The sequence below is a fragment of the Rhinatrema bivittatum genome, chromosome 6 (genome assembly GCF_901001135.1).
Source record: "Rhinatrema bivittatum chromosome 6, aRhiBiv1.1, whole genome shotgun sequence".
NCBI classification, from domain to species: domain Eukaryota; kingdom Metazoa; phylum Chordata; class Amphibia; order Gymnophiona; family Rhinatrematidae; genus Rhinatrema; species Rhinatrema bivittatum.
This window is the reverse complement of record NC_042620.1, coordinates 212,732,756-212,755,016: the sequence shown is the minus strand read 5'-3', so window position 1 is coordinate 212,755,016 and position 22,261 is coordinate 212,732,756. Positions and strand designations below refer to the sequence as shown.

The following is a 22,261-nucleotide window of genomic DNA, read 5'->3' as shown; positions in this document are numbered from 1 at the left end:
TATTGGACTCTTTAAAATTGATTAGTCTGAACGGGCTTTGTTCCAGGGGATTGTGAATCAGTAATAGTAGAAGGGTCTTTAAGAATAAGTGAGAACATTTACACTAAACTCCTGCAGGACTGGGCGGTACTCCGCACTCACCCTAAGTTCTTGCCTAAGGTAGTTTCGGAGTTTCATATTAATCAATCCATCATACTACCTATTTTCTTTCCCAGGCCCCACTCCAATCCAGGGGAACAGGCTCTGCATACCCTCGACTGTAAACGGGCTCTAGCGTTCTACCTAGACCGGACAGTGGCCCACTGGAAGAGCACTCAGTTATTCGTCTCTTTCCATCCCAACAAATTAGGGCAGCCTGTGGGTAAACAGACTCTTTCCTCCTGGTTGGCGGACTGCATATCTTTTTGCTATCAGCAAGCAGGCATTCCTTTCCAAGACCTTGTTAAAGCACACTCTGTGAGGGCCATGGCGACTTCAGTAGCACACTTACGATCGGTGCCACTTCCTGACATTTGCAGGGCTGCCACCTGGAGCTCACTCCACACTTTCGCAGCCCACTATTGCTTGGACAAAGCCGGAAGACAAGATTCCATCTTCGGCCAATCTGTCCTGCGTAACCTGTTTCCAACGTGACGTACCAACACCCTTCCGCCTGCCCGGTGGGGTGTGGATGCCCTCTACCAAATTCCACGCCAGTTGTTGTGCCTGTTGCACGCTGTTGGGTACATTTGGTGCATGTTCGGACATCCTCAGCTCGGTACTCACGCATATGTGAGGACTACCATCCTGTTTGTCCTGTGAGAAAGCAAGTGTTGCTTACCTGTAACAGGTGTTCTCACAGGACAGCAGGATGTTAGTCCTCATGAAACCCGCCCGCCACCCCGCGGTGTTAGGTTCGTAATGCTTTATTGTTTTATTTTTTCGGCATTGCCTGTAGCTATAAAATAAGACTGAAGGGGGACCCCTGCTGGCTGCAGGGTTAGTGCCATGCTGGGCATGCCCAGTAAGGGCCAGTCAAAGTTCTGGAAACTTTGACAGAAGTTTTCCGTGATTGGGCTCAATCCTGATGATGTCACCCATATGTGAGGACTAACATCCTGCTGTCCTGTGAGAACACGGGTTACAGGTAAGCAACACTTGCTTTTTGAGGAATGGTAATGTTTCTGCTTTTCCACTGTTGCACTGTATACAGTTAACAGTTAAGATTTCCAGTTCACAGCTTTTGCATGTGTGTATGTTTGTGTGAGAGAGACAGATGAAGCATGTGTGCATGCGTGCACGTCCCCCCAGTCTATGACAATCTCAGGATATCAGATATGGAGAGGAAAGATTTAAAAAATCCTGATTAGTTTTAATTAGGTGTTATATGATGTGACTGCTGTTGTGAAATATTTTTTCAGTGTTTAGGAAATTTTAAAATTATATATAGGGGTGGGGAGTGGGGGTGCCAAAGGAAGTATCAGCCCTGGGTAGCAAATACTTTAGGTACGCCACTGGTATCAAAGTCTGTGTGTGTGTGTGTGTGTGTATATGAGATCTTGTGTGCATATGCCTGTGTGTGTCTGTGTGAGATCCTATATGCATGTCTGTGTGTGCCTACGAGAACCTGTGTGTCACTCAGAGGCTCTCACAGGCACGCATACACACACGTGTGTGAGAGCATAGACATGTATATAAGAAAGGGAGTGTGTGAGAGAAATGAACTTGTTAGTGTGTGTGTTTGTGAGAGAGAAGGATAGTTTGTTTGGCCCTACTGCCCCCAATCCACGACAATCTCAGGGTGACTGAAATTCAAAAGATCTCAGGTATGGAGAGCAGGAGATTTTTAAAATCCTTATTAGTTTTAATTATTTGGTGTAACTTGATGTTTTTGTTGTTTTTGAAATATTTTGTGGGTTTTTTTTGGGGGGACGGGACTATTAGAACATTTTTAAATTATTGGATATTTTATTCATCAGATGTTTTGAAATATTGTTTGAGAAATACAAATGTATGCAAGTTTTTTTAAATAATTGGCTGTTTGGTTGGTTTGACATTTAACTTTTTATCAGCATGGTTTTAATATAATGAATGAAGTTTTATATCTCTGGATTTTATTGCTTGATGCTTTGCGAGGAATGAAGTTTCTGTTTTTCCACTGTTGCACTGCATAATATAGTCAGGCTTGTGGTTTCCAGTACAGTTTTTCTGTGTACCTTTCTATTTATATTTCATGGTCTTACTATTCTATATTTGGTTAGAGTCTGTATTTTAAAAGTCCAATTCTTGTGTAACTTTAATTCTTGCTGTGAAAATGATGGTACTTATTACTGGCTTTTATGGCATTATGGTCATCTCTTCCCCCTTTTTATTTTAAACAGAAGTTTGCTCTTTATTAATTTCACTTGCATGCAGAAAATGGTTCTGAATATTCTTGCAGAAAATATTTTTTCATTCACATTTTATTATAGTAACTGCTGTTAGATTAGGTGATTATTTTAAGGGTTGGACTTAGTAAATGTTCTTTCCAAGGATTGGGTAGCTGTGAGCATAAAATTGACAGACTTTTTCCATCAAAGAAAGTAGTGCTCATATGGTAATGTAACCAAAACGTTTTGCTCACAGCAACTCAATCCTTAGAGGGAACAAAGGTGAAGACCTAACTGGCCCCCTCCCCATTGGGATGAGATCACATATTCTGGTGGCCAGTAGGACTTTATTGACACGAGATTTAAAGACAGAGGTGAAGGCCGAATATGGTCAATGCTGAGAAATCCGTCTGAAGCAAGGAGTTACAGTGCAAGCAGGAACCAGGTCATGGGTGAAGCTAGACAGGAAACAGGGCAGACCAGGAGACAGGAACTGGAATAAGGCAAAATAGGGCCAGGATACTGGCCAGGTCAGCACAGGGCAATACACAGACAAAGAAGGCCACTGGGAGGCCCAAACATAGGACAAGGTCAAGCTACCTCTTTATTAATAAAAATGAATTACAAAATAAAGTTTTTTTATACCTGTAAAAATTTTCCATTTTCATCACAAGTTCCATCATATAGCACATATAGAAAAAGCTGAAACTGACAATTTTGTTGTTTGACTGTATGTACTGAGACAAGACTGCATGTCTTGAGTGTTTGTGTTCATTTACGTTGGGTAAGCCCCTGAGGTAGTCTTTATGCGTGCAGGTGATAAATCCCTCTGGTTCAAGACCCTGGGAAGAATGTCAGAGTGCACAGTCTGAACCGAGAACACCGTATAAACTTGTTGTCAGTTTTGATCCTATTTAATGATGTCGGGCTGTTTGTCTACTTAATTGTCATGTTCTAAATATATTTGTTACTTTTCATTATCTTAATTGATTTTTAAAAATCTTTAATTAGTCATTTTCATATGGTTCATATTTTGAATAGAGCGTCAGTAATGTGTATAAATAGGGATTCAAAAATTACTGCAGGACTTACCCTTCAGAAAAGAAATACACTAGTTGTATATGTCCTCTCCCCAGTACTTTGTTGTGAGGGGCAGGGAGGCAGTAATAAATAGCGAGTTCATTTCTTCCTTGGCAAGTGCATACATTCATACCCTACTCCAATACAGACCTCACTCTCCTCTTCCACCTCATTCAGTTGCAGTCCTTTCACTCTCTCTCTCAACTCCTCTGTTCCCTTCTGTTCTCCATTGCAGCTCTCAACCCTCTGGCCTTGCTGCCATCTGTATACCAACTGGGTCCCCATTTGGGGCTTAAGATGCTTTCTTCTCCTTTTGGTGCCTCAGATGGCACCAAAGACACCGCCACTGCCTCCTGCTCCCAGGGCTTTCTTGCCAGCAATAAAATCTGCTCTCCCCAGGAGAAGTAGGCAAGTGCATTTTGAAACTTTTTATATAAAGGAAAATTGGTTCTTACCTGCTATTTTTCATTCCTGAAGTACCACGGATCAGTCCAGATGAGTGGATTTATGCATCACTACCAGCAGATGGAGGCAGAAAACAAAACTTTGAGGCACTGTTATATAACCGAGAGTACCATCTGCATTCCCTCAGTATTGACCTGTACCCAAGCCAAGATGTCCACCTTAACATACCCCCATAAACCTTGGGCAAACACAGACTTAAAAGTTGGAGCCCCTTGCAAACTAGGCCCCCTTGATTTTAACAAAACATATGCCAACTATGTACAGTTTTTGTTACTCTGATCAAATCAAATGCCAGCTCAGTCAGCTTAGCCATATCCAGAAGCGAGGAAGTCTTTTTTTTTTTTTTTTGTCAGAAGGGAACAGGGCTCTGGACTGATCTGTGGTACTTCAGGATCAAAAATTAGTAGGCAAGAACAAATTTTCCTTTCCTGTTCATACCCCGGATCAGTCCAGACGAGTGGGATGTACCCAAGCCCTTCCATTATGGGTGGGAACCCGAAAGACCCGCGTGCAGTACACTCTCTCCCCAAACATCGCTTCCCCTGGAGCCCAAAATCTAAGCAGTAATGTTTGATGAAAATGTGAAGAGAAGACCACGTTGCTGCACGACAGATCTCCTGCCTAGAAAGCAATTAACATTCCGCGCATGAGGTCTCCTGTGCCCTAGTGGAATGTAGTGGCAGCCCCTCCGGCACCAGCTGTCCCTTGCAGATGTAAGCCAAAGCTATTGTCTCTTTTAACCAGTGAGCAGTCGTGCCCTTGGAAGCCTTGCTTTCCCTTCTTTGCTCCACTAAACATGACAAACAGATGATATGATTTTCGAAAGGGGTTCATCACATTGAGATATCGTAAAAGGATATGACTCACATCCAATAAGTGGAGTTCCCTAGCCATCGAAGAATCGGCTGCCAAGTTTGAAAAAGCCAAAAGCTCAACCACCTATTTAAGGTGAAAAGAGGACAATACCTTTGGCAAAAAAGGAAGAAACCGATTGTAAAGAGACCCCATCATCCAAAAAATGGAGGAAAGAGTCCCTACATGACAATGCTTGCAGCTCAGAAATTCACCTAGCTGAACGGATGGCCATCAGGAAAACAGTCTTCAGGGTTAAATCTTTCAAGGATGTCCTCCGCATTGACTCATAAGGGGGCCCACACAGCTCGAAGAGCCAAATTCAAATTCCACGCTGGACAGATCTTCTGCACCGGAGAATGCAGATGCTTCACCCTCTCAGGAAATGCGCCACATTCGGATGAGTCGCCAGCGGTCTTCCCTGAATCCTGCCATGCAGGGAACCCAAAGCTGCCACCTGGACCTGAAGGGAATTATACGCTAACCCCTTAGATAACTCACACTGCAGAAAGTCCAAGATCTACGGGATGTCCACCTTCAAGGACTGCACTCTATTCAGCAAACACCAGGATTCGTATACCCTCCACACATAAGCTATTGAAGTGGAAGGTCTCCTCGCCTGAAGCAAAGTTGCAGCCACCGGCTCCAAATATCCCTTCAACTGGAGCCGCCGCCTCTCAAAAGCCAAGACGCTAGACAGAAGTGATCCTCCCTGTCTGAAAGTATGGGCCCCTGACGGCATAACCTTGAGAAATGAGCCTTAACGAACAGGTCAGTCTACTGCCAGACACAGAAGGTCCGCAAACCATGGCCGACGCGACCACTTGGGCACCACTAGAATCACTCTGCCTGGATGAACTTCAATGCACCGCAGCACTGGTCCTACGAGCGGCCACAGAGGAAACACATACAGCAAGAGGTATGTCGGCCATGGTTGAACAAGAGTGTCTATGCCCTCTGATCAGACCTCTCGTCTGCATTTGCCAGAGTCGCTATGAAGTCTATCGCTTGTTTGCCCCACCTTGCTTTGCACTAATCAACAACCAATCTCATTCCCTTTTATACAAGAGATCTTCAACACCAAACATCAACGGAACCCCTTGATATGTGGTTTATGTGCACTTGCTGTTTTTAGAACAACCACTCTGTGGCTGTCCTCTTCTACAGCTCCCGTATTTTATTGTTTTTATATTCTATTGAATAACCCTTTTTTTTGTATTTTTTATCCTTTGGTGCTTTTAGTTTTCCCGACGACCTGTCCGACCCACTTATGAAAATGCTTTCTTTCAGAATACTTATCTGGAAATGCTGATTGCTGCCGCTTTCTATGGGTTCAGATATGTCTGCCCGACAATGGCCATGTTTCGGCAATGCTTTGCCTGCTTCAGGGACCTCGGGAAAATCTCTACTGTGTCCGTTGCATGGGTCCACCATTAGAAAAGCACAACATTTCTTTTTCGAACGAAATGAAAAAATTAAAAATAGCTTAAATTTAGTAATAAATGAAAATAATTTTACCCCACTTATCAAGTGTATGGGTACTTACTATTTTCATGTGTCTAATCTTTTAAGGTGAGCGGCGCCTTCATTTCCTAATCTGGCATCTCTCTCTGCCCTACTTCTTTTTATACCTACCCAGAACCAATCTCTGTTGTCCCCTACGGGTCAAGGGTGCTGGCACCCTAGGGTGCCTAGTAGTCATGTTAGTTTTGACATCATCTATTATACCCGGTGTACTTTTCACATAAAACATTTCAGTTGTTCCCCCTTTTCTTTTGTTCTTGTTTGTTTTTTTGTGTCACCCTATTTTACACAACAACCCTATTTTACATAACAAGAACAAAAGAAAAGGGGGAACAACTGAAATGTTTTATGTGAAAAGTACAGCGGGTATAATAGATGACGTCACAAACTAAAGTGACTACTAGGCACCCTAGGGTGCTAGCACCCTTGACCCATAGGGAACAACAGAGATTGGTTCTGGGTAGGTATAAAAAGAAGTAGGGCAGAGAGAGATGCCGGATTAGGAAATGAAGGCGCCGCTCACCTTAAAAGATTAGACACGCGAAAATAGTAAGTACCATACACTTGATAAGTGGGGTAAAATACTTTTCATTTATTATTGAATTTAAGCCATTTTTTAATTTTTTCATTTCGTTTGAAAAAGAAATGTTGTGCTTTTCTAATGGTGGACCCGTGTAACGGACACAGTAGAAATTTTCCCGAGGTCCCTGAAGCAGGCAAAGCATTGCCGAAACATGGCCATTGTCGGGGAGACGTATCTGAACCCATAGAAAGCGGCAGCAATCATCATTTCCAGTTAAGTACTCTGAAAGAAAGCATTTTCATAAGTGGGTCGGACAGGTCGCCGGGAAAACTAAAAGCACCAACAAAGGATAAAAAATACAAAAAAATACAAAAAAAAAAGGGTTGTTCAATAGAATATAAAAACAATAAAATACGGGAGCTGTAGAAGAGGACAGCCACAGAGTGGTTGTTCTAAAAACAGCAACCGCACATAAACCACATATCAAGATGTTTGGTGTTGAAGACCACCTTGCTTTGCAGCAAGGTGAAAGCCTCTGCCGACAATTCCCAGTCCCCTGGATCCAGATGCTGTCTGCTGAGGAAGTCTGCTTGCATGTTGTCCACTCCAGCCACATGAGAAGCGGCTAGCCTCTCCAGATGTTTCTCCACCCACACAAAAAAAGTCCTGCGCTTCCAGGACAACTAGATGAGTCCTCGTACTGCCCTGACAATTGATATATGCTACTGTCATCGCATTGACTGAGAATACTCACACCAATTTGCCCCAAACGAGTGGAAGAAAAGCCGACAAGGCCTTGCACACTGTCTTGGTTTCCAGTCGATTGATCTACCAAGCTGCCTCCTCTGGCGACCACTGACCCTGGGCTGATTTCCCATGACAAATTGCCTCCCATCCAGAGAGACTGGCATCCGTGGTTACCAGTACCCAATTGGGTATTTCTAGATCCATTCCCTTCTCCAGATTGTGCCATGACAGTTCACCACAAGAGACTGGACCTAGCATCCTCTAGTAATGGTAAAGGAAGTTGAAATTCCTCCGAAAGCGGATTCCACCAGGGTAACAGAGCCCCCTGTAGAGGACACGTGAGGAAAATCCCATGGCACTAAATCCAGTGTAGAAGCCATGGACCCCAGGACCTACAAGTAATCCCAGACTGGGCACCGACAGGCTCCACAACCGAAGGACCTGACACTGCAGCTTGAGGACTCTCTCCGAAGTCAGGAACATCTTCCCCAGTCAGGTATCGAAGCGAGCGCCCAGATACTCCAAGGATTGAGTCAGCTCCAGATGACTCTTTGCGAGATTCATCAAATAGCCCAATGCTCCCAGAAGCTGGAGTACCCACTGGTCTAAACGACCACACTCTACCTCCGACTTTGCTCGAATCAACCAATCGTCCAGGTACAGGTGTACAAGGACACCCTCATTTCTGAGTGCTGCTGCTACTACTACCACCTTCGCCTTTGTGAATGCATGTGGCGCCGTCACCAACTCAAAGGGAAGAGCTTGAAACTGAAAATGCTCTCTCAGAACCATGAACCTCAGAAACTGCTGATGTTTGTGTCGAATAGGGATATGAAGGTAGGCCTCTGACAGATCCAAGGACACTTGAAACTCCCCTTTGCGTACCACCGCTATCACTGTGTGCTGCGTCTCCATCTGAATACGCGGTACCTGGAGGGCAGCATTTACCTTCTTCAGAACGAGAATGGGCCGAAAGGTCCCTTCCTTCTTTAGCACCACTAAGTACACAGAATACCCCCTCTCCTGAGGAGGCACCGGAACAATGGCGAATAGAAGTTGTAAGTGCTGGAGTGTGTCCCGCTCCACCTCCTGATTGCTCCGGGAGATGCAGCTAGAGACTACAAAGGCGTCCCTGAATGGTCAAGAAAATTCAAAGGTGTAACTGTCTCTTACCACCTCTAGGACCCACTGATGTTCTGGTTCACTCCTTGTAAAAAAGAGAGAGCCTCCCATCGATAGCTTCCCGAGAGGAGTGGACCACCACACCTTCATTGTCTGACCTTACTTCCACTCCCCACTTGGGACCCACCATCCCTTGGTGGGTCCCAAGTGTGCTGAATCTGAAAGGGTTGTTGTCTGCCCAAACTCTGTTTCTGCGATGCCTGCGCTCGAAATCTCCATACGTCTTGAAAATGGGCTCATAGTGGAAAGGACTTCCTAGGATCCTTCTTGTCTTCAGGCAACTTATTCCTTTTGACTCTCCCTACTGCTTCATGAGCTTCTCCAAATCCTCCCCAAAGAGGAGCTTCCCCATGAAGGGGGGGAGGTTTGATAGCTGGGCATTAGACCACACATCTGCTGACCAATTTCGCAGCCATAAGAGCCTTCGCGCCGCCACCGCCGAGACCATACTTCTGGCAGAAGTCTGGACCATGTCGTACAGAGCATCGGCCACATAGGCCACTCCCGCCTCTAAAGGGGCTGCCTGCGCTGCTTCAGATGCCATTCCTGAACACTTGTCATGTGTCTTCTGCACGCAGGACAAACAAGCTCTCTGCATCAGACTTCTGCACACCACTGCCTGAAGGGCCAAAACTGAGACTTCAAAAAGCCGCTTGAGCAGAATCTCCAGCTTCCTATCCTGGGGGTCCTTGAGATCCACCACTCCCTGGGATGGTAATCTTCTTAGTAACCGCTGATACGGCTGCATCCACCTTGGGAATTCTCCATGACTCCAAGGTCTGTTCCGGCAAGGGATATAATTTCCTCATAACTTTTGTGACCTTTAGGCCCTCCTCAGGAGATTCCCAGTCCCAATCCACCAACTTCTTCACCTGCTTCGGTAACGGGAAAGTGGTAGGGGGTCCCCGCAATCCCTCCAGGAGCGATTCACTCCTTCATTGTCCAAGTCTTCCTGGACGGCTTTAATGCCGGGCTCCTCCAGAACCTGATGAATCAATGGAACCAGTTCCTCTCTCTGGAAGAGCTGGACCACTCGCAGGTCATCACCTTCCATAACCGCGTCTGGATCCTGCATGGGATCCCCCAAGACCTCCAATGGATCCTGGTCCAGGTTCTGCCTTGGATCTCCCAGGGCATTAACAGGGTCCTTGTCCAGTACTACCAGACCCCCTTGAAGCTGCTCAGGATCATCCAGACTATCCGATGAATTGCTCTCCTCTGTGGTTCACCCGACTCTAACATCCGCAGGATTCCTCCTAACGCCATAGACCCTCTAGCCCTCTTGGCCATCCGGGACTTCCTAGGCAAGGACCTCTTTGCCCCAACTCCTTCCTGGCTAAATAAGCCTTATGAAGGAGAAGCACAGCCTCCGGGTCAGAGGAAGAAGACTCCTAATCTATTCCCTCATGAGCCCCCATCATCCCGTCCCCTGCCACCAGCAGGATCCTTTTCCACAGGAACAAGCATGGGAGGGGAATCCCAGGGCTCAGAAGTGGCAACCTGCACTGCTGCATGTGCTGCCAAAATGGCCACTGGCTCCTCTGCCCCCCCCTCCCCCCCGAGCCTCAGGAGCCGACCCAGCCTCCTGCACTTTTTCTCTGCTCCCTGGGGTCCCTCCAAGGCCCCCCCCCCTCCCCCCGAAGCACATTTATGGCAAAACGAGGCCACATCAAGGTGAGTTTGCCTCAGACTGCAGCCACGGTAAAATTTGCTGTGCTGCGCAGTAGCCGGCATGGGGCGGTTGGGCCTGCACATGCGGTCAGGCCTAAAAATAAACGCAGCCGCCATGATCTCACTCGCCGCTGTCCGGGTGCTGAAATTCCGCACTAACCTGACGAAGGCAGGTAATTCAGCCCGCTCTCTCTAGCCTGCCTCTCGGCAAGCAAACACCCACTCCTCAGCCCTGCCCAGGACCGCTGCTGCTGCCGATATACCTTTTTTTTTTTTTTTTTTTAAACTAAATTAGAGACAGGGCACAATGAAACAAGGGGACAGAACTACTCTACTCCCCTGCTTCTGGAGATAGGAGGCTGAGGAGTCAGGCCACCAGGGGAGACAAGGGCCCAGAGGGGAGAGGGAACCAGGGCCCCTGGCTGTCTACCCCGCCTGCCAATAAAGGGCCGAGTTCTAACAGGGATTGTCAACCCCCGCTCGCCCTGCTCTACCCAAGGGATGGTCCATGAAGGAACCTAACGCCTCCAGGGCGTTGAATCCTCTTATCCTTTTATCTTTGTCAAACACCTCCAGACTGCAGGTATGCACCTCTACCATCTGCTGGAGACAGAGATATACTGAGGGACATTAGGTGGCACTCTCAGTTATGTAGCAGTGTTTCAAAGTTTTGTTCTCTGCCTCCATGTGCTGGTAGGGATGCATAAACCCACTCGACTGGACTGATCCGTGGTATGAACAGGAACAAATGTGTCTGCTGTAGACATATTTTAAAGTCCATTTCTTCCATTTGTCTTTAATTTTAAATAAATGAATTTTACTGTTTATAATGGCAGTTTATAATATTTTGGTTGGCATACAGTGTATTGTATATTTGAATTACATATGACTTTATTTGCAGGTTATATTGGTGCAGGTCAACCCAGGAGAAACATTCACAATCAGAACAGAAGATGGACACATTCAGTGTATTCCAGGTAATTGAAACTTGTTATGCAGATTTGGATTAATGCCTAATGGCAGTTATATTAAACTTCATTCCTAACAGCCTCCGATTTTGTTTCTGTTTTCTGCTACACATCCAAGGTTGTATGTTGTAATTTGTTTAGCACATATTATATCAAGCAAATCTGTTGAAATTTAGACTACATCCAGTGGTAAAACATGAACATTTCTTCCGTAAGATCAAATTTTGAGAATTTTTAGAAACTGAACATATCATCTTTTCAAATTTTATGCATTCAAGGTGTTACACTTTTAATAAGTACATTTTACCGATCCCTACATTTTTAACTGTTAATAAGTGCTGCCCTTAAAATTCTTTTAAAAAAGAAACATATTTCAGAAGCTAGAGAGCTATACTGGGTCCATGTTGCTGTTAGAACTGCAAACTTCTCTGTCTATATTACAGGGAGTGCCTGTCTCGTATTACCTCCTGTGCTGGTAGACAGAGTACAGGAGAAAACGGAAAATAGCTGCACCATGTGTAACAAGGCCAAGCTGACCTGTTGACTCTGGTTCACAGTAGTCTGTGTCCAGTCTGATTGTTTAACTGGAGTACAGCAACTTTTCTGAAATCATGGCTAGTGAAGACTTAAGGGTCTGGGAAAGATCAAACCATTTTAACCAATGATCCCTCTAATTATTTTGTGTGTGTATATGTGAATTGCTATTAGGTAGCAGAGGGAGGGAGGGGCTACACCTCCTTTTAGCACTCTGCTCCCTAATGCTCCTATTTTTACCTAGGGGGGGGAGGGGAACTTCTGTTGCTCACATAACTTTGCAAGAGGATGGCGTCCCATCATATATTGTGCCTACATCTCCCCCGTGCCCTGTGTGCTCTTTCTACTGTAGCACTGCTACCTACTGCTATCACCACGAGGGGTCCCTGCTCTCTCTCCCTCTTCCTCCTTTTTCTCTTATTCTCTTCTCAGTTTCCATTTCTTCTCATTAACTTTCCTTGAATCTTTCAGCACCCACATCTGCCCCTCCATGCCATTTTCCTTTCTCATATATTTCCATTTCTTTTCTTTCCTTCCCCTCCACTTCACTCTTCACAACATGTTTCATTCCTTATAATGCCTCCTTTTCCATCTCTCCATTTTCTTATTCCTGGGTGCCACCAATCCTCCATTTTTCTCTTTCTGTATCCCATCTCTCCCCTGAGTCTTGGGCTCTGCCTCTTTCCCTAGCATCTACCCTCTGTACCTTCCTCAGCATTAGCACCCACCCCCCTGCCTCTTCCCTGCCCCTTCTCTTCCCATCCACAGTTCCCTCTCTCTCTGTGTTTCCCAAGAACTAGAACAAAGTTGTGAAGGAGAAAAAGCTCCTACTCTGATCTGCACCTCCTTCTGCCCCACCCTTCACCCCAGCAGGACTGTAGGAGCTGGGTTGGAGGACTCACTCAAGACGAGCTGTTTGGCTGCTGGCAACCAGGAAGTGGAACTGGAAAGCAACCAAGACCCAACTAGGCAGAGAAACCCTAGCTGTGTGTGGTAGGGATTAAAGTGGCCTCACCCCTATCATCTCGCAGAAGGGTTGTTGATTATAACCCTAAGCACCTTATTGAAATCTGTTATGTCAATTACATTTTAATCATTAAGCAAGTTGCTAACTATGGTCCTGATTGAATGGTATAGATCAGGGGTGGGCAGTTCTGGTCCTCGAGGGCCACAAACCAGTCTGGTTTTCAGGATATCCCTAATGAATATGCATGAGATAGATTTGCATACAATGGAGGCAGTGCAAGCAAATCTTTCTCATGCATATTCATTGTAGATATCCTGAAAACCTGGCCTGTTTGTGGCACTTGAGGACTGGAGTTCACCATCACTGGCTTAGGTAGCTCTGAAGGCCTAATGTAAATTTCATTATTGGGTTAGAAAAGGAATTTTTAAGTAATTAAAACCTTCATTCAGAAAAGCATCCAGACAGGAAAAGCAGTTTCCTGTTCATACCCCAGATCAGTCCAGATAAGTGGGTTTTGTATCCCTACCAGCAGATGGAGGAAGGGAATAAAATCTTTTTTGGCACTGCTACTTAGCCAAGAGTGCCACCTACAGTCCCTCAGTATTTCTCTGTCTCCAGCAGATGGTAGAGGTGCAATCCTGCAGTCTGGAGATTATTAAAAAAAAAAAAAAAAAAAGAGAGAAATTTTAAGAAGTTGGTGAAGACTGGTGCTTCCCAGGGTTGAGCAGATGGGTTGGTAATGCCTGTTCTGACTTGGCCCTCAACTTCCAGAGGGAGGGAAAGCCAGGGGTCCTGGTTCCCTCTGAAGCCCTCTCACTCTTCTCCAACAGCCAGGAGAAGCCAGAAGCAGGAAAGCATATTTTTTTCTTGGAGCTGCTTGGTTGCTTTTTTTTTTTTTCCCCCAAAGAAAAAGGAGCTTGGGAGAGCAGGGCTGATTAGTCACCTGTGTCTCTGCATTGAGGCTGTTGCCGAGGGTAAGAGGGGACATGCACGACTTGCCCGCTGTATTGGGAGTCTGGAACAGCATCCGCAATAGCATCGTGGTGATTACAGCATTCAGGAGGTTATTTTTGCCACTGGCCGCAGCAGAAGCATGCCGTCTCCCATGGATTGTGGGAAAGTGTATCGGGCCAGCGGGGTGAGGAAATTGCACCCCGATGGAGCCTTTTTGTTTGCCAGCTGTGTCTCCAAAAGGGCAGGGACCTCCACGGAGGTCTCAGGAAGCAGTAGCATGTGTTCTTCAGGCCCCATTCTGGAGACCCCATGGGGGTCGGAGGAGATAGCAGCCGTGTTGTCTCCATGTACCAGGAGGCATGTTGTTGCTAGAGAGTTTAGGGACTCCCCGCCCGCACTCTCTCCAGTGGAACCAGGCACTCTAGAAGATAGAGAAGGGCCAGGGGCGCCAGAGAGAGGTTGTAGTGGAGAAGGGATCCAGTGGGTCTGAGGAATTTTCCATGGATTTTGTTTTGGTGCTCCTTAAGGCCTATCTGGTGAAAAGGGAGGCAGTGAGTAAGAATCTGGCCACCCAGAAGTCCCAGTGCTTGACTAAGAAGCATAGGGCAAGTGTGCAGCCCAGGTCCGGAGGGATGCTTTGGATCCTGGGTCTGGGACATCCGTCGGGGGAAGATGGAGGGTGAAAATCTGTAAGGGGGGCCTGCGAGATGATCTGGGCATTGATTCTGTGAGTGCTCTGGCGAGTAGTGGGCCTGATGTGGTGGAGGTTCCTGTTATGGAAGGAGATGACCCGAGGGTTGTGAGATTATTCTGTAAGGAGGAACTGCATCCTCTTATTCCCCATGTGTTGGAGGAACTGGGGATCAAGGTCCACAGGAGGATGCAGATAATGAAGGGGTGCATCTGGTATTAGACGGCCTGCGTGGACCACCAAAGGGTTTTCCTTTGCCGAAGAAGGTGAAGAAGTTAGTTGATCGGGAGTGGGAGTCTCCTGAGGTAGGGCTTAAGGTGGCCAGGGCTATGGCTAAGTTGTATCCCCTGTCAGAAGAGACCCTGGAACTTTAGAAACTTCCAAAGGTGGATGTAGCGGTGTCTGTAATAACCAAGAAGATGACCATTTCCATGGCAGGGTGGGCAGCATTAAAGGATGTCCAGGATTGGAAGTTGGAAATCCTATTGAGATTGTTTGAGGTCTTGGCATTGAGCCTTCGGGCTGCAGTCTGTGTTAATCTGATGCAGAGAGCTTGTTTGTGCTGGGTCCAGAAGGCACAGGAGCAGACGTCAGGGGCTCCTGCTGATGCCAGCCATGCAGGTCGGTTGGAGGCAGGGGTGGCCTATGTGGCATATGCCCTGTATGAAATAGTCCGAACATCGGCCAGGGATATCTTGTTCGTGGTAGTGGCCCAGAGACTCCTGTGGTTGCACAATTGGGCAGCGGATGTGTGGTCTAAAGTGCAGCTGTTATTTGGAGAAAATCTGGAACAGCTGATGAAGCATTTGGGAAAGTCGAAAGGGAACAAGTTCCCTGAAAATAGGAGGACCATCAAGAAATTTTCCATTGTGTTCTCGCTTTTGAACGCTGAGGATGTTTTGCTTCAATAGGAATTCTTCCATCTTGACTCAGAAACAAGGTTCTGGAAAGCAGCAGTCCTTTCAGGGGTCACGTAGACTTTCCAGGGATATTGACCAGGGGGCCGGAGGAAGTAAAACCTCCCAATGAAGGAGGGCTGGACCACTCTTCTTGGAAGCCGTCAGAGAGAGGCTAACCCTCTTTTATGAGGAATGGACCAAGATCACGTCCGATCAATGGGTTCTGGAAGTGATAAGAGACAGTTATGCCTTAGAATGTTCATGCTTGATCAGATAGGCCTATGTGGTGTCCTGTTGTGCTTCTCGCGCCAACCGGGGAGCAGTACAGGACATGTTGCTGTTGCTGTGGCTGCAGCAACAGGAAGCCATCATTCTGGTTCTCCCAGGGGAGCTAGGACTAGGAAGATATTCAGTTTACTTCGTAGTTCCCAAGAAGGAGGGCACATTTCAGCCCATTTCCTATCTGCAGAAGGTCAATGTAGTGGGTGCCTCGCTTCTGTATGGAGATGCTGCAGATGGTGATAGCGGTGCGCAAGGGAGAGTTTTCTTGCATAGTTGGATCTAATGGAGGCCTACCTACATATTCTTACGTTTAGACCATCAAATATTTCTGTGATTCATGGTGCTTGGAGAGCATGTTCAGTTTCAAGCGCTGCCCTTCTTGTTGGCAACAGCACCAAGGACTTTCACAAAGGTGATGGTGATGGTGGTGATGGCCCTGAGAGAGGAAAAGATTCTGGTATATTCATACCTGGACGATTGGCTCATTCGGGCAAAGTCTGTTTGATTCGATGCGTCATAGAGCACTTGATGTCTCTGGGTTGGGTGATAAACCTAGCAAAGAGCCATCTAGAACTGGCCCAGTCATTGGAATATCTGGGGGCACAGTTCTAAACTAGCTTAGGCAAGGTGTACCTTACCTCGGTGAGGGTGGTCAAGTTGCAGACTCAAGTGCTTCATCTGCTACGGCTTTTGGTCCCCAGAGTCTGAGATTATTTACAGGTTCTGGGATCTTTGGCATCTACGCTGGAGTTGGTCCCATGGGCGTTTGCTAACATGCGGCATCTCCAGTGGGCTCTTTTCCGTTGGAATCCGTTCTCAGAAGAATTTCAACTACCTTTACCACTTCCAAGGGAATCCAGATCCAGTCTCATGGTGGCTGTCTCATCCCAATTTGGAGAAAGGAGTGGACCTGGAGGTCCTGGACTCTAGGTGGGAGTGACCACAGATGACAGCCTCAGTGGTTGGGGAGCAGTGAGTCGAGGGCACACAGCTCAAGGTCAGTAGTTGCCAATGGAAGCATCTGCAGGGCATTAATAGTCTTTCTTCCACGGATTCGGGGACGTGTGTGAGTGTTCTCAGACAATGCGACAATGGTAGCATACATCAATTGTCAGGGCGGGACAAAGAGTTGGCTAGTGACTCAGGAGGTTCAGGCATGCTTTGTCTGGGCAGAGAAACATCTGGCAGCGATAGCTTCTCATGTAGCTGGAGTGGACATAGTCCGCTTGCACAATCTCAGCAGGCAGCAGCTGAATTCCAGGGAATGGGAGTTGCCAGTGGAGGCCTTTGCCCTCATTCGGAGCAGGTAGGGTAAGCCCCAGTTCAATCTCATGGTGACTCGAGGAAATACCAAGGCAGATAGGTTTTTCAGCCACAGGAGGGAAGTCTGCTCCAAAGGAATCAATGCGCTGATTCAGCTTTGGCAGACGAGGTTTCTGCTATACTCTTTTCCCCCGTGGCCTTTTGTAGGCCAAGTGCTATGTCGCATCAAGCAACATCCAGGAAGGGTGATTCTCGCAGCACCGGAGTGGCCGCGTCATCCATGGTTTGAGGATTTGGTATAACGGGTAATGGATGGTCCCGTCAGTTAGGCACCTACAGGAGTTGCTGTGTCAGGGGCCCATCTTTTCAGAACGGCGGATCACCTTTGTCTTGCAGCCTGGCAACATTCTTACTTGAAAGGGTATTCAAAGTCTGTGATTGCTATGTTACTTCAGGCTAAGAGACTTTCCACTTCACTAGCGTATATCCAGGTGTGAAAAGTGTTAGAATCATGGTGTGGGGAACATGACCTGGATCTTTTGAAGGGCTCTGAGTTCAGGTGGCAGTTTTAGGCTGTTTTCGAGGAAAGCTTCAGGGGAGGCCATTGGCATTTCATCCAGACATCGAGCGTTTTCTTAAAGGAGTGAAGCATGCCCACTAGTTCGTAGGATGTGTCCCTCTGGTTCTTCGAGTGCTTTGTGGACCTCCTTTTGAACCATTCAGAAGGGTATCTTTAAAGGATTTCATCTTGAAAGCTGTTTTCTTAGTGACAGTTTGTTCGGCTAGATGACCACCGATTTATGCCTGATGCTTTATGACCTCTGATTATTGTATATTGTTACTCATGTTCATAGTTCTTTATCTATTTATTGATTTATTAATTTGCGTTGCCTTTCAGTATTATCTACTCTCCCTGTTAATTGTTTATCTATCGGTTATATGTGAGGGCTATGCCCAAAAGTTCTTGTTTTTTGTAAACCGATGCGATGTGCGAACGGCTATCGGTATAAAAGAGACTTTAAATAAATAAATAAATAAAATAAATAGATGGATTTCTGAAATTTAAGCCTTGTCTTTCAGAGATTCTTTTCTTCGCATGACGAGGTGTTGCTATGTACGCTTCCTTCCTTTTTGCCCAAGGTCATGTCCTCGTTTCATCTCAACCAGACAGTGGAATTACTGGCCTTTCCTCACCTGATGGCAGATACACCATATGCAAAGGAACTTCATCTTTTGGATGTTTGTTGAACTCTGTTGCGATATCTGAGGTCGGATCATCTTTGTTTTACTCGGTGGAGCAAAGAAGAGATGTAAGGTGGCTAAGAGCACGATTGCATGATGGTTGAAGGAGGCAATTTTTTTTCAGCCTATCTCTGTAAGGGTCGATCAGTTCCTAAGGGGCTGTAAGTGTATTCTACTAGGGAACAAGCAGTCTCCTGGGCAGAGTATCAGCTGGTATCTCCGCAGGAGATTTGTTGGGCAGTGACATGGTCTTCCCTACACACTTTTACTAAGCATGAGCTCCAAATGAAGCAATGTTTGGAGAAAATGTGTTGTGTGGGTCTTTCAGGTTCATGCCCAGTGTAAAGGGGGTTTGAGTACATCCCACTTGTCTGGACTGATCTGGGGTATGAACAGGAAAGGAAAATTGGTTCTTACCTGCTAATTTTCATTCCTGAAATACCCCATATCAGTCCAGAATCCCATCCCGTTATTTTTGTGAAAGACCTTTCCTGCTTCTGGATGTTAAAAATGAAGTTTTTTGCAAAGATTGTATATAGGTTAAACAGGGTTGGAAGTTTTTCATTATCCTGGAGGTTGGGGTCCAGATTTTTAAGGGGGCTCCATCTTTGATTCTTTGCTCACCCCAGATGGGAAATTATTTGGGTTTTTGGGAGTAGACATCTTGGCTTGGGTACAGGTCAATACTGAGGGACTGCAGGTAGCACTCTCGGTCAAGTAGCAGTGCCTGAAAAGTTTATATTCTCTGCCTCCATCTGCTGGTAGAGATACAAAACTCACTTGTCTGAACTGATCTGTGGTATTCCATGAATGAAAATTAGCAGGTAAGAACCAATTTTCCTTTTCATTGTTCCTATGAAGACTTTTAGGGCCTTAAGATTTTCAGAATACATTACCCAGGTACCATCTTATTTGTATTATGTAAATTTGTGGGACATAACCCTGAGCTTAGAGCTACCTAAGTTGTTGGGTTGTTTGTTTTTTTTTTAAAAACTATAAATGTTTGTGCTATAGGACAGAGCACACGGTTCTTAAATGTTTTCATGTTTTTTTTAAGTCTTTTAGCTTTTTTTAAAAATTATTTTGGGGGTTTTTTTTTCTGTTCTTTTCTCAGAGGATAGGCTGGCAGTCCTCATACATGATGGCATCATTAGATGGAGCCCGGCATGAAATTGATTTAAAAGCTAGAAGCTGTGCAGCCCTAGTCACTCCCCTGCATCCCATGCAGGGCCACTCAATCTCATATTTTATGCAGAGCCTGCAGGTCGTGATTCATCTTTCTCACAGCTGTTACAGTGAAAAGTTTTGGAGTTTCAGGAGCTTTTTTTTCACAGGATCCCAAGGGTAGTTTTTAAACCTCTAGTCCTCTAGGTTGATTGAAGTTTTATCTGTTCAAGTTTCTTTATTTCTTATTTTCAGTCGTCCACATAGTGCACTTGTTCTGGTGCCCCAGGGATTTTCCCAGCCTTCGATTCATGTGCCTGATGCCTCAGAGGGTCTGAAGTTAATTGCCCCCTACTCAGCTGGGCTAGGTTTTTTTTTACCTTGTGACAGATGTAGGCATTACCTAGGAATGGATTATGACAACTTGGACTGCTTCACCTGTGAAGCTATTACCCATGGAAAAATTCATGCCTGGTGGAAGCTCTTTGAAAGTTTGGGAGATTTAGCCCATACGATGGCCATCAGCATTGGAGGCATTGACATTGAGGGATCCAGGTGGCACAGCCACCAGTGGTGTATTTATATGGCGTCAGTTCCCCCTCAATGCAAAAGTGTGATGTGTAATGCCAGAATAACCCCTCTCCTGGCATCTTCCAAGAAGCCTCCAAAGCGTTTCCATGGAGAGGAGAGTTCAATCCCAGGAATGACATCAGTTTCCAAGGGTCTAAGTGACCTATTCATTAGAGTCCAGGAAAATGTGTCCTCTCCTTCTGCCTCCCTGCTGTACTGGCATAGGTGGTTTTTGAGGAGGAGCTAGAAGGAAAGCTCCAGGAGGACCTGAGCATGGGAGCAATCAGCTGTTGCTGATGTTCAACATTGGAACCGATGTATCCATAAGAATGGGTACATCGGAAATTCTTCCTGGGGAGATGCCTACTAGCTGGGTAATATACCGATCCACTTCCAGACAGGTAATCCTAGAAGTGGGATTATGGATATGAGAACTCCTCAATAGGATCCTCTTTGGTGATGTAAAGAGATTGCTCGTTGTCATTCCATGAGTTGTGAATGGAGAAGAATCTAAGCCCCTTCTGGGTTATTAGTCTTGTTAATGAGTATCCCAACAGGATTTGTTTGTTTTCTAGGCTGTCTGAGAAGGAAGCTGTATGAAGTAGTTATGCCTGATCAAAACCAAGGGGGTAATTGGAGCATGGCTCCCTTGAAATACTGTGACTTTCTAAAGTCAATAGGAAAAGAGATGCTGGAGTACGGAACTTGCATGATCTGTTGACCACTGGCGTTTTTAAGTACCAGATACTGTAGCTCTTTTTTTTTTTTTTTTTTTAATTAGGGTTGAGGCTAACTGATAAAGGTCACTGTGCACCCTCTCCAATGTCACTTCAGCTCCACTATCCATAGCTGGAGGTTCATGAATGGGGCATAGTAGTGGAAAGAAATGCTTCCCATTGCCCCCTCAACTCTGTCAGCAGCAGGATCCTCACTTTCATGTTGGGGAGCAGAGGACACAAAGAGAGAGAGCTAAAGACCAGCCAGAATCTGGTACAGGACTTTGACTGGATCAGGAGAACATTACCCAGGTTCCATTGTCAGTGTTATAGAAACTTCCAGTTGAAGGGAGGCTGAGGTTTATTAAACTTTTGTCCCAAAGTACCCTTAAACTCTCATGCTCTCAGAACTATGGGTAAGGGAGAATATGCTTAGTTGATATTCTTCCAAATCACCAAACGAGAAGCACTTTGACAGCCTCTCAGTCTCAGGATATGTTATATTCTTCCCTCTTAGAGGTCCATGAAGCCCATTCCAGTTTGTCAGAGGCAGAAGAATAAAATTCTGCTCCAAGTATCTTCCTGATCCCCAAAAGTGAGAGGGTCTCATTCCTGTCCTAAGCATGAGTGTGTTGTACAAGTGCCTGGTAGGAAAATTTTATAGAGATTTTCTAGGCACCTTGGATCCTGTCTGGGAGAAGGGGGCAGGCTGTGCTCCCTAAACTCAAGTGGCTACATCCATATAGAGATCGTTCCAGCTCTACGAGAGCGTCTCGTGTTAGTTGTAGAAATCCACTTTCATCTTGCTTGCTACAAAATGCCTTGCATAGGTACCTATGTGATTTGAGGGTGTAAGTCTGCTCCACTTGGACAGTCAAAGGCACAATTTTGGGAGGTGCCATGGAATTAATGAGCAAATCCATGTGTGTATTTTTGTATTGTCAGAGTTGGTTATTAAGTTCCCTAATTCCAACCTTAGGTCGCCGTCTCGATAGACTTTCTAAAACTTCTTCTAGATGACCTCATCTCCTATCGTTTACTTGTGTAAATTAATAACCTGTCCTTTCTCTTCCTCTAAGCCAATTTCTTATCACCTTGTTATATGTAACTGCCTTTTCAGCACCATTGTTATTGTTATGTTTACTTTGCACCCCTGTTTTATGTGAACCAGCATGATGTGACTGCTGTCTCGAATGCCGGTATATAAAAATCTAAAATAAATAAATAAATAAAATATGAGACTCTGGCAAGAGCAGTTCTCTCGCATAGAAGGTTAACATTGATATTTGCTGCTGAGAGTATAAGGATGTAGGCAGGGGACATGACATCTAGTTCTTATGGAATCAACTATATGAGGTCCTCTTATGACACATCTCAGTTGAAGAGTCCAGTAAGCTCTAAGATGTCAATGGATTTCAGCCACTCAGCATTTCTGGGGCAGCATTTGTATCACCAGCCAAGAGGGATTCTCTGTCCTGGTGTCTGATTCATTCCAGATTCCACATGTCCTGACTATGGCTGTGTCCAATATGGATTGGGGAGCTCATATAGAGGGGCTGTACCACCCAAGGTCTTGGGTCCGTAGAAGGATTCTTTCTTCAAAAAAATTTAATTGAGCT

The 22,261-nt window shown here is 45.7% G+C and overlaps 1 protein-coding gene across 2 annotated transcripts in view; it reads left to right on the top strand.

The window, feature by feature from the left end:
• The window catches only part of LOC115093978 (fibronectin type-III domain-containing protein 3A-like), a 249,858-nt gene that overhangs the window by 47,636 nt on the left and 179,961 nt on the right, over positions 1-22,261 (top strand). For both annotated transcript variants that reach the window (XM_029606523.1, XM_029606522.1), the window contains exon 3: positions 11,294-11,369. In XM_029606523.1, the coding sequence (XP_029462383.1) occupies positions 11,294-11,369 (76 nt within the window). The remainder of the gene's footprint in view (positions 1-11,293; positions 11,370-22,261) is intronic.